Source organism: Branchiostoma floridae, chromosome 16, assembly GCF_000003815.2.
Source record: "Branchiostoma floridae strain S238N-H82 chromosome 16, Bfl_VNyyK, whole genome shotgun sequence".
Taxonomy (NCBI): domain Eukaryota; kingdom Metazoa; phylum Chordata; class Leptocardii; order Amphioxiformes; family Branchiostomatidae; genus Branchiostoma; species Branchiostoma floridae.
In genome coordinates, this window is record NC_049994.1 from 451,535 (window position 1) to 472,922 (window position 21,388).

The 21,388-nt window shown below is 40.7% G+C and overlaps 2 protein-coding genes across 2 annotated transcripts in view; both read right to left on the minus strand.

The window, feature by feature from the left end:
- The window catches only part of LOC118403417 (SCO-spondin-like), a 14,355-nt gene extending 12,909 nt beyond the window's left edge, over positions 1-1,446 (minus strand). The window contains exon 1 of the mRNA XM_035802129.1: positions 1,425-1,446. Coding sequence (XP_035658022.1) covers positions 1,425-1,446 — 22 coding nt within the window. The remainder of the gene's footprint in view (positions 1-1,424) is intronic.
- LOC118403418 (SCO-spondin-like) lies at positions 1,281-21,382 on the minus strand. Its single transcript, XM_035802130.1, has 27 exons — positions 21,302-21,382; positions 20,549-20,651; positions 19,852-19,895; positions 19,147-19,317; positions 18,292-18,446; positions 17,534-17,717; positions 16,833-17,003; positions 15,940-16,119; positions 14,483-14,611; positions 13,886-14,063; positions 13,433-13,482; positions 12,995-13,113; positions 12,531-12,597; positions 11,063-11,236; positions 10,620-10,709; positions 9,812-9,916; positions 9,275-9,341; positions 8,380-8,594; positions 7,966-8,136; positions 7,069-7,176; positions 6,020-6,146; positions 5,447-5,493; positions 4,863-4,941; positions 4,187-4,348; positions 3,102-3,316; positions 2,305-2,613; positions 1,281-1,710 (listed from the first exon to the last, which is right to left on the minus strand). The coding sequence occupies exons 1-27, from the start codon at positions 21,339-21,341 to the stop codon at positions 1,679-1,681; spliced, it is 3,492 nt and encodes a 1,163-aa protein (XP_035658023.1). The 5' UTR covers positions 21,342-21,382; the 3' UTR covers positions 1,281-1,678.
- Positions 21,383-21,388: the final 6 nt, after the last annotated feature.

Genomic DNA, 21,388 nt, shown 5'->3' on the forward strand with positions numbered 1-21,388 from the left:
ATACGTTAGTTCAAAAGAAAACTAGCAGCTGCCGTAGTATGTTTTACTTAGATGTCGCTGTATTTTACCAAGGACACCAGGAAAATGTTAGATGCCTTCAATCATTGCGGTGGCAAACATGACTAGTTCTACATCCGAGAACAGTTTCACCAGGTGCAAGAAGGAATCACTAGACTATAAGATATTTACAACCAAAACATAAAGTCAAAGCTGCAGTAAGGAATAGTACTAGTTCGCATTGCCATTACCAAGTAGAAGGTGATAGACGGTCACCAAAATACCGACTGTTACTTTATGTCTCGGTTTTGGCATAAGACACTGAAAGTTGTTTATACTATCAACGACTAGTTCAACATCTCACTCACTCACTCACTCAGTCACTCACTCACCCACTCACTAGACTACCCACCCACCTACTCACTCAATCACTCACCAACTCCTCCAACTGCAATCTCACTTCAAATATAACGTTGCACTTAAAATAGAGATCAAAAACACACTCTTGACTGTCATTGTGGTCAGGGCTCGAAATTCTTTTTTCTGCATACCTGCACCGGTGCAGGTAACATTGAAAATTACCTGCACCAGACAAGTTTTACCTCCACCACTCTGAATTAAGGAAGTATGGATCATACTAAAACAGTTACCATCTCTATTTTTTCTTTCATACTTTACAGGTGGTAACAGTCAATGCAGCTAATAACGATCCATATACTCCTGATATCATATTTAATGTATAAAACCCAGTACATGGACCAGTGCAGGTTAGGTGCAGGTAGACACCAGAAATACCTGCACAGCTCCAATTTTACCTGCATATGCAGGTGGTATTTCAATGTGAATGTGCCAACATTTTCATTATTTTTTTATAACTACATTGCATTTGTCCAACTTTTATGAAAGGGGTTTTCTAAATTAAAAAGTTGAAAAAATATGAATAAATAACCTTCAAGTTCTTTAATCAGTGAAAGGACTTTTTTACTACCCCAGTTCAAATTGAAAACGAAATCTAGCAAGTTCATGTTGAAACCCCTTTTTTTCACGAAGCATGTAAATATTGAATTTTCATAAATGCTTTAAGCTTTGCGTATAGATACATGTATGAAGATATATGGGATACAGAATAATCTGGAATCCTTTCTATATTCAAGTTTAAAATCTTCAACGATAAGAATCCTCTTAGCGTGTCCTATGTGAAAGGTCTGATAAGGCACTACCAGGAGCTCCAGCAACTTCAAGTAAACTTAGTACTTAAAATGAACGACGAAGAGTCAACCAAGTTGTTCATGCTGGGATAGTTTAATGCCGTGCCTTTCTCTACATCCTTGACAGAAATAAGAGCAACAGAAAAGAATATCGATCATTGTAATATACTTCAGATGTTTACACATTGGTATCGTTTACAATATCTTGGGTATGCTCACCCGTGTCTTTCAAGTTGTGCATGATGGAATCACAACATTTCAGTATCATTACATACTAGAGAATATGACGATGTCAAACATTGACCAATGGTCAATTGAAGAGAATCAGAGCAATAATTAGAGATAGTTTCAAGGAATGCTTCAACAGAAAAGGTCACAGCTAAGAAAATGATGGACTATCGTAAGATAGTTGCAATGTCGTCGTCTTGTTATCCGGCCCGGTTTGTCAGGTCTGGATGTACTTGGATTTTGCTTTAAGACGAGGGTACTTCGTCAGGATTTCCCCCTGTAAAACAATGGAACAGTCCGTTGTATTAGACGGTAAAGTAGTGGTTTCTTTGACAGTGTGCAACAAAATCATGAATATGAGTGAGAGGAACTGTCAGCGTTATACAACCATCCCTCATCATCTTTTGAAAATCAGTACGCAAGAGGCGAGAAAAAACATGGGTGAACTGTGACTAGACATTATGTGGGTCTGTTACATGCCGTAAATTCTTTGAAGAAAATGTCAATATGTTTAGGATTCCCTTCGTGTTTCAAGTACGAAGAAGTGGGTGTCTGACTTAAAGCAGAGCTGAAGTTGACCCGCACCCCTCAGGTCGAAGCTCAATTGCCAATATTTTTTTTTCCTTTCCCTCACCTAACATTACTGGGTATCAACTGCAAAGTAATAATCATATGGATTTGAATTTTGGTACACATTTATGAAAGGCTTTATACTTTACAGCTATGCTTCAAAATTTGAGTTGTGCACCTAGGTAAGACATAAAACATATTGATCACCCCTCGTATATTTGGACAGTCAAAAAATTTATGTAACTACATTTTTGGTGTTGGACGTTATTACAGTTCAACTCTGATTAGCTAAAATGTTCACCTCCACACTCCAGACACTCGCAGCGATCAATGACCGGCAGGACGATGTCGTCCGTGTCGCCGTTCGGGCACGTCAGGCTCACGAACTTGACCGGCTGGCTCTCGTTCAGGATGAAGGTGCAGCATTTACAGACGGTGTCGAAGAACGGCGCGTAGAGGTGGTTCTCGATGTACGTGTCGTTAACTGGTGCGAAGGAGTTGATCCTGGTGTAGGAGTCGCACTTTCCGGAACAGTACATGACCTCCACGTCTTGGGCCACGCATTCGCCCTTGCTAAGGTCTCTCACGTCAGTCTGGACAGTACAGGCACCTGAAAGATATAAGCGTTTCGCAAATTAAATCTATATGGCATGACTTCATTCACAATTACTCACTGTACTGAGCTGTTGTTTAAAAATCTTTTTTTTTCTACAAAAACTACCTTTGGTTTTAGTTTTGTAAAGACCGTGTAATGCCATTTTACAAAGTATAATCCACCCATATTGGGATGAACCATACTCGCTTCTATACGTGTGTTTGATTCTTGGTTAACGCATTTACGTCCTAATTCAGGCTGTTAAACGTGTTCTGCTCCTTTTGATATGGGGAGTGCGGTCTTTGTCTCTTTACGTCCCCTTTCAGAAGGTCACACGGTTGTAAGGTAGAAGCCGGAAGATATACTAAAATTCCCGTGACCAGAGGTTTTGTCCGTTCTGCCCAAATGAGATCGAAGACTGTAAGAAGTTGTTATAGACCTTACGAAAGTCGCTGTACTTTTGACATGTCAATATAAAATTGTCGTATAAGAATGCTACATACTTGGACAGTCCATGAGGTGGCATGGCTGTGTCTCTGTTGGCGGGTCTCCCACGCAGGCGTCGCAGCACGCGGTCTCCGTGGCGTTACAGACCTTGGAGCGGGTCTGGGTGCCGTTTCCGCAGGACACGTCACAGGTAGACCAGCTGCCCCACTCCGCCCAGGCAGCAACTGGGCACTGTATGTCCTGGCAGTTGAAGCCACCCTCCTCACATGTACTGTAGGATCAGAAACAAACTGAGTCTGTATCGAGCATTATGAGACAAGATAAACAGGTACAGGTGTAAGGCACATACTGCAGCTATCTAAAGATATACAGTAACTGTAACAGTTGCTGTTTCTTCACATGTCTACCTGGCATGGCATCAACCAGCGAAAAACAAACTCTCTGTACTTCAAGTTTAGTAAACATAATACACTTTTCTATAAACACTGTAGTGTCATCTTCGTTTACATCAGTAAGAGTAAACATGAATGGTCTAGATCCGACAGGTTGTTCAGTGTGATATGAAAAGCTGCCGCATCGTGCCGGCAAAGCTGGCGTACTATGCCAAAGTACGTTTTATATTGGCGGAAGAATTACGTTCTGAACGATATCACGAAATCATGCAATCAGTTGGATTATCAGCTCCTAGAGGATACTTAACAAACTAAATCGTTAAACCTACCATATGGAAAAGTATATATTAGGTATAAACACAAGTAAATAGGCAGACTCCCCGTGAATTCCACATCTCCTGGTCGTGTTTGATTTAGGTTTATAAAAATACATGCAATACATGGCGAACCCAGGCAGCTTAGATGATATTGGGTGTTTCATTTATGAAGAGTTCTACCAACTCTGATCTACCACTTACTGAATCTAACCTGCGGAATTAACGTTATCTTCCATCACTTTAAAACATTTATTTTTTTCTGGAGCCGGGCACAAAAGGATTAACAATATGATCTCTCATTATTGTGAGCGACCCAAACCATCGAATCCCAGAAGATGAACAGTGGCCAAAACCCGAAGACCCGAAAATCAACAAAAAATGAGTTTCACAGAAGTCAAAAAAAAGGAAGAAGGACACAACTTCATGGCGTACCATTGCCTGCAGTTGGATATCTCCACCACTGCGCCCAGAGGGTACTCCTGGCCGTTGTACAGACACGGTGTCTCACAGGGGTCATCCGTACACTCCTTAGTCTCCTGGTCCTCCCCCTCACACTCTGCTCCTCCGTTACTAGCGGGGGGGTTGTTAGGCGATCTGGGAAACAAATTTGAGATACATTCAGAAAAACAATACCCGAGCTTTACAACTTTCGAGCTAAGAAATCATCACTTTGCGCACTCCTCTGATATCAGTATACATTTAAATAAGACATTGAATAACGCGACATCCGCTACTTGAAATACAGGTGAGGCATGTTGTAAGAGGGGTGTGCAATATGTTTGCGGTCTCCCGTAGAAATAACTTGAATGTAATGTAACACAACTAAAAATTGGGCATAATTATGATGCACTGCTTTGTATGCCACCATTCAAAATCATTGTGACCATTACTTTGCAGACGGCACGAAGTAACTTAAGATGAGAGAGAGAGAAAACATGGTCAACTGAGCCACAACCTAAGGTGTAATTGCCACTGTACGATTATACACTTAAAATTTTACAAGGCTTCATACTACATGATTATGACCCGAAATGTTCTCTGAGTGAGACTGCAAACGCCCGTCGTACATTATGTGCTTATCATAGGTATATCACATGTTTTGTCTCACCTGTATCGTGTGGTGGTTCCATTGCCACAGGTAACGCTACATGTCAACCATGGCTGCCAGTTACTCCACTCGCAGTCAACTGGGGAAGGAAATTAAGTAATGTCAATGATAAATACTTCAGCTGCCAGTGCTAGAAAAAGATGATTCAACCAACGGTGACTGATTGAACACTGCAAAGCATGCTTAACAGTTTGTAGATACGCATCAGTGTTCGGTTCACGTACGCACACAATCTGTAAATTAGCTGTTTATCAGACACTTTGTAGACACTATTATGAGCGTTTATTATGAGAGTTTATTGGCTTTGGTACAATACATTACGAACAAATAACATATTCTCCATCTCACTGAAGAAGACTGAGCAAGTCAGTTGAAAATTCCGTTGAGTCCAGTTTTTTTAGTTATCAATTCTTTAAAATAGTTTGTATACTCGTATACGTTTCGTAAACCGTCGCGATTACGAAACAAACGTCGTAATGTCTGAATAAAAGTAATGCATCATTGTAGCAACTAAACAAATAGACGATTATTTCAAGTACAGAAGGAAATGCATTACTATTAAATCTAGAGTAGCGATAGCTTACCTGGGCAGTCATCATTCGTACAGTTGAGTTCCCCATTCACACATGTGCTGGGGGAGAAGGACAACAAAAAATGTTGGACAATCTGGCAATTTGCTTATATGGTTGAATGTAGCTAAAAGAGCTATAGTCCCTTCTTACACAGCATTTTGATGAAAGAAACAGCTCTAAGTCTTTTGAGTGTCTTTTCAACGGAAAGAATTACATAAGCTGGAAATGAATCCTACAACTGTAATGTTTACTCAAGGGTTTCTCTTAGTTTCCTGAAACTCTACTACACATTCACTTTACTTAAGGTGATTTTTGTCGTTTTAATGATTTTTTAAATGATATGTTATATGCTGTGTACGTTATATGTATATGTAACTATTGCTTCTGGAAGAGTAGATGTTGTAGTGATAAGCTGTCAACAACTAAAAGAATCAATAACGATAAATAACAATAAACAATATTGCTGTCATCTTTGATTTGTAAATTGAATTTTTATATTACATTGAATAAAATCAAACTGGAGTAAAAAATGGAATATGAGGTCACGTTTCTCGGTCTGATCTTTTCAAAACGTTGTTATCTTACCATTCCTTGCAATCTTGGTAGATGATATCGCCTGGCTGGTATTCGATGCCGTCGATGACACACGGACATTGGGACACGGGGACGCAGTCTCCGTTCAGAGACATGGTGTTGTTGGGGCAAACACAACCTGAAACATATGTGAGGTTTATTAGGCTTAGGTCCCATTTCTAAACCGGGCACCTGCCGGAATGTTTGCGGAAACGGAAATAAAAGTGTGTATCATAAAAGTTATGCTCATGACCATATTTTTTACGTTATGTTTGTTTTGTTGCCCTCTATATAATATTTTTCGTTTCCGAAAGGTACCCGGCCGGGCTGCGGATTGGAAATTTTGACCTAAGCCTTGACTAGGAAGGCGTACCCTTATTTAGTTTTGTGTATGGAGGTATCGTCATCATCATCAATATTGTACTCTGTATGATATATTTTCACTATCAATGTTTATTTGTAATCACATAAATGATAATAAGTATATATTTCAAATGCATCAATGTTTGGAATACTCTTCCCCTCTCCCTAAAAAAGTGTATCCATCATAACTTTCTTACCCAATCTTAGAAACCGTCTTTAGCAATGTGTTCCAATGGATGATTGATTTATAGTATTATCATAACCGACTCTTGTTTAGTTCTTTTCTTGTCATTTATATCTGCACCAGACGTCGCCAAAGATTTCTTTCTTTATATATTGTGTATTTCATTTAGAACTTTGCATAATTACAAAGGAGGAGCGCTTCGTATAAGCCTTTTTGGCTTCTTCCGTCCTCCTGCAAGTTCAATTAGAAAAAAATAAACATTCGAACATATAATCCCTTAACAGAGACGGTGGGCGCCATAGACGCCATTACTGCAACGTATGATCCACTGCTCACGGAGTCACGTGTTTTATCTGCATAACGTGACGTCACGACCACAGTGGATTGTTCATTCCTTGACAAAGACTGATGCTGTTCAGTCGAAAATTTGGGTGAGTCCAATTTTTGTGTTGGATATAATATTACAGTTTAACTAGTCCAATAAATAATACTATGTAACAGTTTTGCACTGTACCTGACACACACTCGTCCTCGTTCACACAGTTGCCTGTTGTTTCCCCACACTGGTGACCACATTGGTTAGCACAGCCCGACAGGATAGTGGGGTAGGGGCAGGTCTCATCTGGAACCAAAAACATCGGGGTTGATTAGGAAAAACATGATCATATGAAAGAGAAAAAGAGAGAGAAATGGTTTATCAAACACAAAGTCAAAATACAAGAATGTAGTCCGAAGACTAAATTGCCTTGTACAACAATGCAGAAAAGGCGCTTAAGAGTCAAATGCAATCTCCTGCAATTATATGATCTAATACCACATTAAACTTGCGAACTAGGAAATTAAGGATTTCTTAAAATCTGATTTTCATCTGGGATAAAAAAAAAGCACACACAAAAATTAGATGTCTCAATTCGTTGGTACACGATATACTGCAAAGTTTCTGTATTCTTTCTATGATTACGATGGACCAAAAAACGGGTAGTATCATTCCATCATACAAAATTCACTATCAACTAAGTATTGAATTTCAAATAAACGTCAGTTAAAGCTAAGTGCATATTTGAAGTTTAATGGTGCAATAGACGACTAAATAGAGGTCCCGTGTATGGGGAGAGCAACACCACAGGCACGTTAAAGAACCCACACACGTGCGATGGTGCGGTGTGTGATGGTGCAAATCCTTCTTTCGGGAGTTGGGGATTCACTACAAATCACCCGTATGGAGGCCTGGCGAACCTCTGTCACGTACCAGCCATGCGGTGAATGACATTATTCACCCGGACGGGAGACCTGGCGCATCCCGTCCTGTATCAGCAAAAGAAAGGGCATGTCACCCTGCAAGGGGCGGTATAACCCCGCCGGTGCGGTATAACCCCGCACGTCGACTACTTACTACTAGACGTCTACTTACTGCACATTTGGGCGTTGCATGGCATCGTCTCCACCCCTCCGTTAGCAGGACAGTCCGTGCCGTTGTTCTTGGGTGGCGGGTTGGAGCAGTTCCTGTACCGGTACTGAATACCTCCGTCACATGGCACGTCGCAGGGAGTCCACTCACCCCACGGGCTCCAGTTTCCATCAGCTGTAAGTACAGTACGGTAGTCAGCATTTTTGAATGTAAGTTTATCTGTGACGGTTATCAACAATACTTGATTCCGAACAGGATTACTTTCTCATGGGAGTGAAAGAGGCCATTTTCATCAGAGCCCACCAACCTTCCCTCAACCGAGACGGAGGTTGATACCGACAGCCAAACTTCACAGAGAATAGCAACAGTTAAGTTTCCGGCCAATGCTTTTACGGATAGGTAGGTAGGCGTACTTACTCGGACAAGAGTCAGTGTTGCAATATTCTGTCTCAGTGGTTTCTGTCATATCGACGCAGAGTCCGTTTCCGACCGGCGCAGTGTAGGTGCGCTCGCGTGTCCTGATGCCGCCGCCACACGTCTCCGTGCACGGGGACCATGTCTGCCAGGAGTTCCACTCGCAGTCCCTGTCACATGTCTCCGTGGTACAGGTGTACTGGCCCTCTGCACACGTGCTGCAAATGAAAAATATCATGACAACAAACGTCGATGTAGGTTAGACATCCAGGCAATAAGATACACCAAAAAGTAGTTACTCAAGCTACTGGATATGGTTTTGGAAACGGTCAGACGTTTCGGATAGAACCCACTATCCTTGAGTAGCTAATTTTTGGTGTATCATGACAACAGCCCCAACTCATGCGTCCTTGAAGTAAGGGGAACGACCAAAATGAACGGACTCGAATCATGTAGCAGATTGCACTATTTTGTATTTTGTACCATGTATGTAAGAACTGTCCGAACTGTCTTTAGCCGCCACGCATCAACTCATAATGCAAGCGAACGATTGATTAATGTAAGAACTGTGTGGACTTTAAATGATGTGAACTATGTAAACTTTATCTCTGTTATATGCGTTGTCTGATCCTCTTCTCTCATGGCCTCAATGAAAAGCGGCCTACAGGCCGATTTGAGCTTTCATGAATATACAAAGGTTGAAACAAACAAACAAAATCAAGCTTTCTTTAAAGGAATGCGTTATTCGCTAGCCTCTTCAAGTCGATTCTTCCATATGCCTTTCATATTACAATATGGTATGACAAAATCTTACAAAAACCATTAAGTTTGTACCTTTTACGTGCTAAAGACAGATTCGTAGATAAAGACATCACAACATATATAAAGTAAGGCTCACCAGTTGTTACAGTCCACGGTTGTGTTATATCCTTCTGGGTATGTCACAAATCCATCAGCATCAGCATCTGTGTGAACAGATGTTGCAATCAAATACTTGTTAAGAAGGTAATAGGGCGATAAAGGTAATAAAATATATTAATAAGGTTCATCCTTACAAAAGCTACTCTCCTACAGTTGTGCAACATGGCATAATGTTACATTTGATAATACAAATCAAGATATGAATTGAGCATGTAATTAATTAATGTTTATTGCAAGTTCATGCCCGAGGGCTAATTGCAAATACAAACAACACATATAATGAGGAAAAGTACAATGATTCTAGGAACAACATTCTATGTTGTGCTACTTAGGTGTATATTTTACTAGTTTTGTTGGGTGATTTCTTCTTTTAAGGCAGTGAAAGACGAATTTAACCACTTTTTCTATGATACTACTACATGTGACAAGGATGTGCTATGCGATGGCCTTTCCCGAGACTTTAAACTTTAGAAGAGAGGATGTTGGTCGTATGTTGTATATACACAGTTATTACCTGGATGTGTAGGGTCATGGACAATACAGGGGCACTCGTTATACTCAATACAGGTCTGGTTCAGCAGCACCATTCCTGGTGGGCAACCACAGCCGGGGGTACAACCTGCAGGAAAAGGAGACTCCATTATTATTATTGATGCATATCAATAACCAATATCACGGGTGACATGGCCTTGACTCATTAAAATGATTTGAAAGCAAATAAAAGTTAAGCTAGATGTTCATTTTGTATTTCTCAACACATGTACCCATGTTTCAATATTCTTATAACAATTGTGCTACATGTGTAGCGATTGTATCTATCCCTAAAAGGACAGTATTTCAGGTATGCATCTCGGGCTACGTTCAACTTGATACGATTATAAGTATAACATCGTTAACACCAAAATTGATGTGACCGTGGAAAAAAGGGGTTGGTAGGAAAATAAGTTGTCTTCATTATGAAATCTCAATATGAGTGGTCAGACTGAAAAAGGGCAGAGTACCTAACTATACAGTGTGAGATATAGAATCTTATTTTTTTAGTTCTTTCACATATTCTTCGACTTTGAAATTGACTTCGGCATTCTTCAACAAAAGTATCTGTTTTCCTTTATTTTGTTTGTTTGTTTTGCAATTTAAGGCATGCATTTGAGTATACTTTCCAAGTGGTTGCTGCGTACGAGCAATAGTATGGTCGCTTTTTTATTGATACGAACGAAAATTCGTGAAATTGTTGGCGTTATCAATGAAATGAAGTCAACATGGTCGGGTCTTAAAAACTTTATTTGACTCTCTCTCTCTCTATCACCCAACATGGCACTCACCAGTGGCACTACACTCCGCCCCATTCTGGATCTCCAGACATGTCCTGGGACAGTCCAGACAGCTGTAGTACTGCTGATTCTCTGGACACTCTGCAACGTGCAAGAAAGGAGCAGTATCGTTAGGCAAGCACTTATCTGGTGAATGTTCGGATTTCGCAGTTATGAATAGCTAGCAATGTTATGTGGCTTTTTCTTTCATCACTTTTGAATTACCTTCCATAAACATCTTAACACAACGAGCACAAAGCTCCTAACAAGATACAACGGAAATTGAACAAGGTATTTCAATTATGCATTTTGCCGTTCAACCAACCAGACAATGGCGATTAGCATTTCGGCCAATGAGAGAGAAGCTGACTGTTCTTAAAATATGTGCATTTCATGTTTCTATTTTGCATTTATACAGAGTTGGGCCTTGCTATTGGATTGGACTGATGACCTACCGTAGCAATCATCTGGTGCATTACAGATCATGGTTTCCACAGTGGACCCTTCGCAGTCCAGTTCCATGGTGTCGGGCGGGGGGTTACTACAGGTCCTTGTCCTCACGATAGTCCCCGCCCCACAGGTCACGCTGCAGGGGGTCCACAGGGTCCATGGGGTCCAGCCTCCTGGTGCTAGGATAAACCAAAAGCAGACATCATGAGTAACACTCAGAATTACAATGATGGTTACGGCAATATCCATGCATGACATGGGCAAAATGCATCGAGTTAGATGAAAAGAAAATATTTGGGTTTCCAATTACTTTTTTTAGTTTAGATTCTATAATAGAAGTAAACATTCCGTCCCTCGTTAAATGTGCAAATGACAATGTTCCTCTACATAACAAAAAAAATCTTTTTATGAAACAGCAGTTATGAAGCAATCATTATAAACTTGGTCAATTATAGTCATTTTCTAAACAATAATGTCACCCTCCTTGTTTTTCTATATTTCATACGCTTCTTTTTGTTATACATGTACTCCAGATATTATGTAATGACAGTTCTCAACACGTAAAAATTGCAGATAAAATCAATCGAAATTTTCACTTTTTTTATGTTAGATAGCCTCTTTCACAAATCTACTTTTCAGTTACAGTTTAATAGATTGCTTTGGCATGATAATTTCACTAGTATGAATGTACAGTATATATCTATGAAGTTCAACAGAGAGACTCAACTCATTTTTCTATAGGAATTACATTTTACTTAATGCTACATACTACAGTATTGGAAAGGACTAGGAAGAGGTTTTCTACTTGCTACCTCTACTTCAGCGCCACACCTAGAAAAAAGATGTGTACAAAAAATGCAATGGCTCTTACCCAGGTAAAATACGGCATTGCAGATTTACGGGTGGCGCCATAAAAATGTTCATTCCTTGCCCAATGCTTATGCTGATTCAACTTCCAAAAGGTGACCAAAATGATGCTGAAAATGCTCACCAAAAAACCCTACCATCCGCTAACCCTGTGCTCTGGTTTTGGAAACTAATTTGGTTTTTAATCCTTTTTAACATTTGTTTGACTTTGAAGTTTTGATTACCCAGTAATCAACTACACATTGGGCACGAATGTGTGAGAAAAAAAACAACAACGAATTTTTCCAAAAGCTACAGCGATAGAGCATCAGGGTAGGTGCTAGGGATGGCAGGGTAGCGGGCAGCTGTCCTACAAATGCGGTACAAGTGCAGAGCGCAGACGGCCACGGAAGCGATGCTGGGGCAGCGTTGCATGCAGGGGAGTGGGGAACGGGCGAAGGATGCTTCAACTATCATCCAACATAGCATAATTTTACATCCATGTAGAATCAAGAAGGTAATGCCATACCAATGTAACCTAATATGTAAGTGGCCTTACCAACTAGCAAACAATCGATTTTTTTTCATCCATACAACACGTGAAGAATACAGGAATGAGGTACTTACTGTTACATATCGGCACATTGCAGGTTGTCTGTTCGTAGTCTGAACCTTCACAGTCCTCATTTTCGTTCTGAAAACAGCCAGAAGTTAAATTCTTCATACAAAATTAATATTGCATTCTGTATTCAAGTGTGGCATTTTTGCACAGCATTGTATAGTTCTGATATTGCTAGGGGCTACAAATACTATATTTCATTGTTCAAATTTGAAGGAACATTATCCAGGGCAGTAGACAGTAAAGTAGGGGTAAATGAAGAGTATACACCCATACGCAAATACGCTCAATTACATAAAATCAAAACATGTCAACTGTCAATAAAAGTGTTAAAAATACATCGCAAAGTGAGTCCAGGTTCATTTTTAACCACTGCATCAGATTTCAGGTCTTATATCAGGATAAAATCTAATGATCGTATATTTGACACCTTTTTTTCAGTCTTGAAATCTGTATATGATTTAGTCCCTACCTGTGGAGGTGGGTTGTCGCAGGTCCTGACGCGCTCCCGTACGCTGTCTGTGCCGTTTACCTCGATACACGTCTTTGAGCAAGGAGTCCATGGGGACCAGGAGGACCAGCCGGGAGGTTCTGCAGAGAAATAAGAAAACGGGATCGTCATTACGAGAGAAAGCAAAGCAAAAGGGTATGTAGGAGTCTTTTCAGCCTTAAAATTCTTCACATTTCTTCCAAATGCTATGATCGTTAACGTAAGGTAATGGTGTAGTCAGACATTGATTGTGCAGAACATTTGGCCTTCTTTAGATTCTATTTCTGTGTACAAATATAAAGAATGACTGACTTTAAGTGATTATCTCTTATCAGCACCTTAATGCTACAATTGCTAATGATTTATCAGCTGTAGGTTTAGTTGCTAACATTCCTAAAATTTCTATCAATCATTTCTTACCATAGCAGCTTTCGTCTGTAGTACAGTTCAGTCTGCCCTGGTAGCAAATACTGTAAAAAAAAACATCCGGATCCACAGATTTCACAAACTAAATGAAAACGACTAGGAAGAAAACGTTAATCAGATTCTATTCACACTCTAAAACTGTGGGTAAAAATGCACAGCCTTTTACTGTGTCTGTCTTTTTGCCTTTGCTTGATTACACGCATATATGTAGTTTGCTTCCACATGATATGCATGTGAGGGACATTAACAGGATCCAGAATAAGACATTTCTAGTCGTCATTTCTTACTATATGCGTGCCTATATGCATGCCTGTTGCCTTATGAGAGCAAGTGAAAAATATGCATTTGACGGAATCACCGATAAATTCTCAATGATGGCCAAGATAAATGAATAACAAATTAAGAAAATGCTTTTTGAGCTGAGGCCTAAAATGTCTTGTTCCTTACCAGACGGAGCAGTTCCCGATGATGACGTCCAGAGCGTCCATGACGTAGTTCCCGTTGCCGGCCAGGGTCAGGTTCTGGAACTGGTCGGGTGACAGGTTGCTGTCTGAGATCATCAGTGACGTGATCTCGCAGCGGCACTGGTCCGGAGGCACGCACGTGCCGTTCTGCTCGTAGGTACCTGGAGAACAACATGTTTGTTTATTATACAGGACATAAATAAATAACAAGGCTAGCGTCATCAGCACTGTATTCTCGTATCGGCACAGGTCCGTAGACACGCATGTGTCACTCTGCAATCAAACAACAACGTATCTCTATGCTTATTTGTTGAATTTTCGTAAGTTTAATGACAATCATTAATCATAACCGTTTCCTTGGGATGTCTCAGAAGATTTAAAAAAACCACAAAGATTGAAGGTTTATCTGAGTTGTTACCATATCATTTTCAAAACACGTCTTGACGTGTTGTCATCTCTTTTGAGATTTTTTATAACACAGTGCTACAAATCATTGTTACCAACGGTCTAGATGTCTTATACATGAATCTTAAAAGTCGTCATGATGGAAGAATTCGTTTCGAGTTGTAAATGTACTGACCTGGTGGGCACTGGCATCCAGGTGGGCACGGGTCAGGTACAGTACAGGTGGATGTTCCGCCGTACTCTGCACAGGTGTTGGGACAGGTGCATTCTGTGGTGTACACCTTCCCGTCCACACACTCCTCCTCTGTAGAGCATGGAAATTAAGGCAATCAGATATGGCAGATTCTCTCAATATAGATATACAGCCAAACCTGCCCAAGACGACCACCCGGGGGACTTGAAAAAAGCGGTCGATTTGGACAGGTGATCGTTGAGAAGAGTATCGACTCAAAACATGCCCGATGCAAAGTATAAATGGTTTCCGTTGTGTTTAATGGCAAATAGCAAGCACATTGCACGCACGCAAAGAAGCAAGGTATTTTATGTCAAATACAACACGCGCACTGTAAATTGTAAATTTAACCCCAAGTTTTTATCGAGATTTTATGCGATACAGTGTTTTAAAGCTCAATATTTGTACACTAACGTTTTAGACAGTAAGGGAACTTTGATGCTGTCAGTTTACTCAGTTACCATACAAGCCTTTATGCGTCGCTGTGTTCTTGATCGCCGTATCTGAAATAACTACAGTGCACCTTTCGAATTCGATGCCCGGTACGTCCCGATAGCGTACTTACCCAAGGGTGAATGTACAGTACAGTTGGACAAAAGCACTCACACAGATCTTTCTTAAAAAGGTATGAGGTACACAGATCTTCCTTTAAAAAGTATGAGGCTATATACGTTTCAGCATTCGTTCAGTTAATGATATAAATTAAGAAAGAAAAAAAACTTCTGTTACAACTAAATTCGGATTTTCTTATAACAAAATGTCCTCCCGTATTACAATAGACTGTCCATTAACCAACCCATTGACCGCCGCCATCCTTATTCTAAACATAACATCGTAATGGCAGTCAAAATCCGACGCAAACTGGCCAATTTCGGCACAAAATCGTGCTAGGTATCATCAAAATCGATGAAAACCTCAATTTTGAAAATAATGCGGTCGTTATGGGTCCCAATTCGGCCCGGTCGCGGTCGCGTTGGCCAGGTGGTCGTTGAGAAAAGGTCGCTTAATGCTTACGTCAATGGGAAAAAAAATCGGGACCGAGAAAAAGCGGTCGAAATGGCCAGGTGGTCGCTGAGAAGAGGTGGTCGCTCGGGCAGGTTTGACTGTAGCTTTGAGAACGTCGTAATGTGTACTTTGGGAATCACAGAAACACACACACACGCGCACACACACGCATAAACACACACACACACACCTGCAGACGAATAGAGAGGCCAATCTGTTTATCTATTCACTCTTTCTCCCTCTGTTTCTACCAAATGTACAAAAAAAGATCGGCACACAAACATGTACTTTACACATATTATGTACCTTTCACTACAAGAACTGCCTTGTTGAGCCATAACTGCACATTAAGGCATTGCTACATATTGGACCAAATCACCATCACAGGGACATACCACAGGGATCACGGTTGCAGGATTCAGTCTCGGTGTCGTTGTTCGGGTATCCGGGACAGGTGTCGCACGGTGTGGTCGTGGTGACCTCCACACACTCCCGTGTCCTCTGGACCGTGCCGCCGTCACAGGTAACGGGACAGTCGGACCACTCAGACCACTGTGTGTACTCGCATTCTTGACCTGGAATAAAATAGCAAGAAACTCAGTATATTGTACATCCATTTGATTCAGCGGCAGCGGGAAAGGGGACTTTACTGTTGGTTTTAAGTTCGCGGTATACTGTAGTCTCTTACTGTCAACTAAAAACGTTCGCGGTGGTTTTAAGTTCGCGGTGAAGTGACCACCGCAAAAACCGCGAATATTAAACCACCGCGAAAGTTTCTGCATAGTACTATAAGGTGCATGTTCTAGCCAATGAAGATACAACAAAAACAATTACCTGAAAGTTTAGGATATATGACAAAAGTCCTAGACAACACTAGGATCATATTATATAAAAGATTTGAAAAAGAAGCAAAACGTACCATAATTATCATATAGGCAGCATTAGCGCATATTTATTGATATATACAATTCAATATCTGTATATTAAGTTTCTTTGACACAATCAGGGAGTACTTATTTCCAGCGTTTTGATGTCTATCAGACAACATCAGGATAGAATGGCTGGAAACTACTTCTTGCTACTCCCTGGTTGTGCCAAAGAACCTTACTATATGAATAATTGCCAACCTGATGAAGTCATTTACGAATTTAAGATCTGGTTTCTAAAAACAGCCATTGTTAAATGTGAACTCTGGATTAGGGGCCTATAATGTCAAATTTAAAAGAAGAAGTCTACTGACTACAAGGGTCTCCCCGGCCAAGCAATTTATAAAAAGAAGTATACTGACCACAAGGGTCTCCCCAGCAGTTCTTAGTGTCGGTGTCGTCTCCGGTACAGGGGTTGCCTCCGCACGCCGGGGCGGGGTCTGTACAGGTCCGCGTGCGCTCACTGGTGCCCATCTGGTCACATGGAGCCGTGCAAGCCGTCCACTGAGTCCACTCCGTCCAACCACCATCAACTACAAATGAAATTGGTCATTTAAAGCAGGGATTGGACATTGAAAGCAGCAAACTGTTAAAGTCAAATGTCATTTCAAAAATGCATTACACCATTACCTGCTGAAGAAAACAACACATCAACTTGACCTTTTCTCCGTACTAAAAAGTAACGAGCCAATATTTTCGAAAGTACTATAAGTGATAGTAAAAATTTAACTAATGTCAATCAAAATTTTAGTATTTGAATATCACAGTCATTATCATTCTAGAGATAACATAATATGGCGACAAGCAAAAGCCGTTTCATTTTGCTGTATATCCATTGAAATATTAGTATAAGAGTGTCAAATGTAATAATGATAATGGAAGGCATATCATTAAAGTTTAGTATCCGAATAAAAGCTCAACTTTGTTGGTAAATTCTATAGCGAAAAAGTTTAAACTTTATTCCAACACAACAGTTGAACAGCTCGACCGAAAATCTATTGTGAGTCTTTCTGTTAGAACAAAGTTTAAACTTTTTCACCATTAAAGTATAGTTTTTTGTTACCTGGTGTTCCAGTATCCTGACAGCTTGTCACGCCGTGCACACAGGTACAGGTCTCACATTCGCTGATGCGGACCTCGACTCCTGGCTCGATGGTATCACCGTCATACACGGGTGTGCCGTCAGTAAGGTTTCCTACAAGCTGCCCGGTGGTATACTCCAGGACATCTAGGATACAAGGACACTCCTGGAAGAGAAAAACAAAGATATTTTGACTTCAACATTTACATTAATCTATGCATGGTTAAGTAGACCTTTCATGGACATGGTGGCTCAGATTTCCTCTATCAAATACTCGTGTGTTCTACCATTCCGACTTCACAAAAGGCAATAGATTCTTTGTTCTTTGACTGGACTTGTTCAGTCGAATATTTGGATACTGATTTTTTTGCGTTAAAAATTTACCCTTTAAGGCCTCCTCACACGAGAGCAAGAATGAGCCGAAATGCCGTCAGAATAAACATTATTTTCTATTCCTGGGAATTCGTAGTTTATTCTAAAACATCCTTACTGTATTCCAGATATTTGTGTCAGTTCTTTTTGCTGAGTGAAAGTTTTTGACATGCTCAAAACATTCGTGGTGCATTTGAAAAGGAGAAATATCGAACGGCATTCAAAGTGTATTATAAGTATATTCCTAACTATTCTAACTGCTGTGTGTGCAAAAACTACATTCTGGCTGGTTCTGCTTGATTCCTTCTAATTCAGTTTCAGTGTGAAGGCCCGTTAACAAGAATCAGAACATGTTAATATGATGTTACCTCAACACAGTCACCGTCGTCTTCAAACGTGCCGTTAGCACAGAAGCAGCCAGTCTCACACTCGGGCTCCACACACGGTTCCCCTCGCAGCTGTGCGCAAGTGCGGGGACAGGTGCTGTTACACGGCATCTCCACCCGCGGGTAAGGGCAGCCCTCTGTATATTAAGAATAGAAAAAAAAAGTTGTTTTCGGCCTGTTTGTTTGTTTGAACACTTGTTTGAAAGCTCAACTCGGCCTACATGTACAGGCCGCTTTTCATTGAGTTCATGAGGGAAGAGGCAAGGGTCAGACAACGTACATAACAGAGATACAGTTGTATACGTTGTCTTGTGTCCTCAATTTTTTTTCAGTGAGAGGTTGAGGTGGCCCTTGTTACAAAAGGACATGTGTGTGACTGGAGCATGCAATGCGTCTGAATTTCTGCACCTACACTGTTAATATTTCATTATTTGGTCTCTATAGTTAAAAATCTTTTTGTCTTCACTATCATACATGCAGAATAAAATTGGCACCTGTTGTTGAGGAATAATTAGATTTGGCAACTTTTAGAAGAACTTCTAAGAGATTTGTTTTCCTCGGAACAGATAATAATATTGTGAAAAATAACCAAAAACGTTGTCAAAATAGCCTTCCTGTTGAAGAAAATTACTTGTAATCGATTCAGTATAGTATTTAAACTCTCATGATTCATCCACGTAACCTTAGATAGGCATAAAAAGGGTGAATGTAAAAAATGTATGAAATGCGAACACTTATCTTCCAGATGTCCAAGATATCATCACCGAACAGTAGATCTTTAGTATCACATGCTTGTGCATCAGTAACCACTAACTAATGTTAAAAATCACATGTTACCTGGACATGGTTGTTCGTTGCAAGGCTCCGTCTCTTCTCCAGTCCCGGTGCAGGACTCCGCCTCACAGCTAGGGGGCGGGTTGGTACAGCTCTTGGTCCTCACCCTCTCCCCACCATTGCACGAGGCGGTACATGAGGACCACTGCGTCCAGGACGACCAGCCAGGGGTTACTGGAAGCAAACAAGTGTCTTGAGTGAAGATTCTTTCTTTGACGTGATGCCATTTATCTTCATAACTAGCTAATATTTCTAATTCAGAGTGGAACAAGTGAACCATAGTTCACAAAAAGGCAAAGTCCAACGTCCGAATCAGGTATTCGAATTGCCAACCATGCCACACTCGGTCCGTTCGAAATGGTTCGATTTACTCGAAGAAAGCCTCTGTGATAAGCCTTTCGAACCTGTGCGATACGGAAGTTATGGCCCGGTCCGGAACACCCGTATCGAACGTTTTCGCGTCACAGGTATGACATAAAGTACAGTACATGTCGATGAAGGTTAGACATCCAGGTAATAATATTTGCAAAAAAGCAGTTACTCAAGCATCTGAATATGATTTTGGAAACGGTCATATGTTTCAAAATTTCATCCACTATCTTTCGTCGGTGACACTGATGAAAGGTGTGTGTTCTACTTTATCCCAAGTCTAAAATGTACACTCGTTACAGTTGAAAGGTGAATCTGATGAAGATGTTCCATACTTACCAACATCCCCAGCTGTACAGTTCCAGCGCCCACCGAAGCAGTTACTGTGATGAATTGACAAAACCCAGTTAGATAACCAGAGAAGCAGTGATAGAAAAATGTTAAGAATAGCCAGGATTTCAGAACCATGGAGAGAATCAGTGACTAGACAACAAACTTTACATAGTAAATTGAGCTACCACCGTACAAGGATGATCATAGTTAATATTTCAGTATCAAAAATATAATTAAGCGCTATTTCTTTATTTCTATTCAGAACCAAAACAATATTGTTGTAATTATGCTTATTAGAAAATTAGAAATCAGGTCTGACTATATTCAATCTCTGATAGTATGTATTGCAAGTATTGCAAGGTACAAATTGTCCCCTCACACTCTATTTTCATGTTTACATTTAATAATGTCTTTTAGCTTGACAACTAACGAATACGTGTGGAGAAAGGCATGCTATGAAGGAAAAAATGGGAAATCTGGATGGAGCATTCTCTCTGGCGTCACATCTTACCTAGTGTAAGGAACTACTGCAGTTACCCTCACTCTAAACAAACGCGAGATCGAGACTAGATCATTCTCCGTGAACAAGATGAACTGTCAGCCGTCAGAAATTTGGAGGTATGTATCTTTACGTTACCTTTAAAAACAGCAATTGCTTGAAGAAAACTTGCAGAAACCCATAACAAAGAAGACATTGTCCTACCAATATTTGCAGCCAAACTGCAGGACAGTGTTGGCATCGTACGTCTCCCCGTTTGCGGGCATCCCGTCACTGTCGGTAGGGAGGCTCCAACGGCATGGACAGGCTGGGATAAAAACATGAAATCATTTTTTTAAACAAAAACTAACGCATATTGCTTTATTCAGAGGATATTATCTTTTAGACTAAAACATATTGAGACTTCTTACTTGCTCTCAGTCATGCTGAGCAATGTAACGTTTGGCTTTGATCGATGAAATAAGTTTTTAGAAATTTTGAGAAAGTTTCTGGCATCTTAGTTCTTAAGACCAGTTGTCTCGGCACACAGCAAGAATGTAACGCAATCTGATCAGATATACAAAGAAAAAAAATGAAAAGAATCGGCCATGCACTCTTAGCGCATGATCTACTGTCAATCATCCTCCTACGCAGGGACATTCAACAGCCAAACTGCCTGTCTGAATGTGCCCTGCTCATTCAACCGTCACCCTTAGTTCCTGACCGCCCTGATTATAAATATTAATGAGGTTACCCTTATACATGCGAGACAGCTTTTGTAAACGGAAAGCCTATTCTCTGATTGGCTGACAGCTGGTTTGAGGGGGACGTCCACAGGAACTAAGAGTGACGGTTGAAAGAACAGGGCACATCCAGAGAGGCAGTTTGGCTGTTGGATGTCCTGTGTAAGAGGATGGCTGTCCGTGCGCTAAAGGTATCAATTGACCGCACAATCAGCTGAACCACCACTGATCGTACCTTCTGCTGTCACACAGATGCCCTCGTCGTTCTCGTACATGCCGGGTGGACAAGAACAGCCGGGCAGGCAGCAGCCGGTGTGGACGC

Excerpts from the sequence above, each read along its gene's own strand:
- LOC118403418 (XM_035802130.1), bottom strand. The coding sequence starts at position 21,341 with ATGTACGAGAACGACGAGGGCATCTGTGTGACAGCAGAAG. Across the intron at positions 17,718-18,291 it reads ACGACGGTGACTGTGTTGAG|GAGTGTCCTTGTATCCTAGA; the intron begins GTAACATCATAT and ends TTTCTCTTCCAG. Across the intron at positions 7,177-7,965 it reads ATGCAACGCCCAAATGTGCA|ATGAGACCTGCCCCTACCCC; the intron begins GTAAGTAGACGT and ends TTTTGGTTCCAG.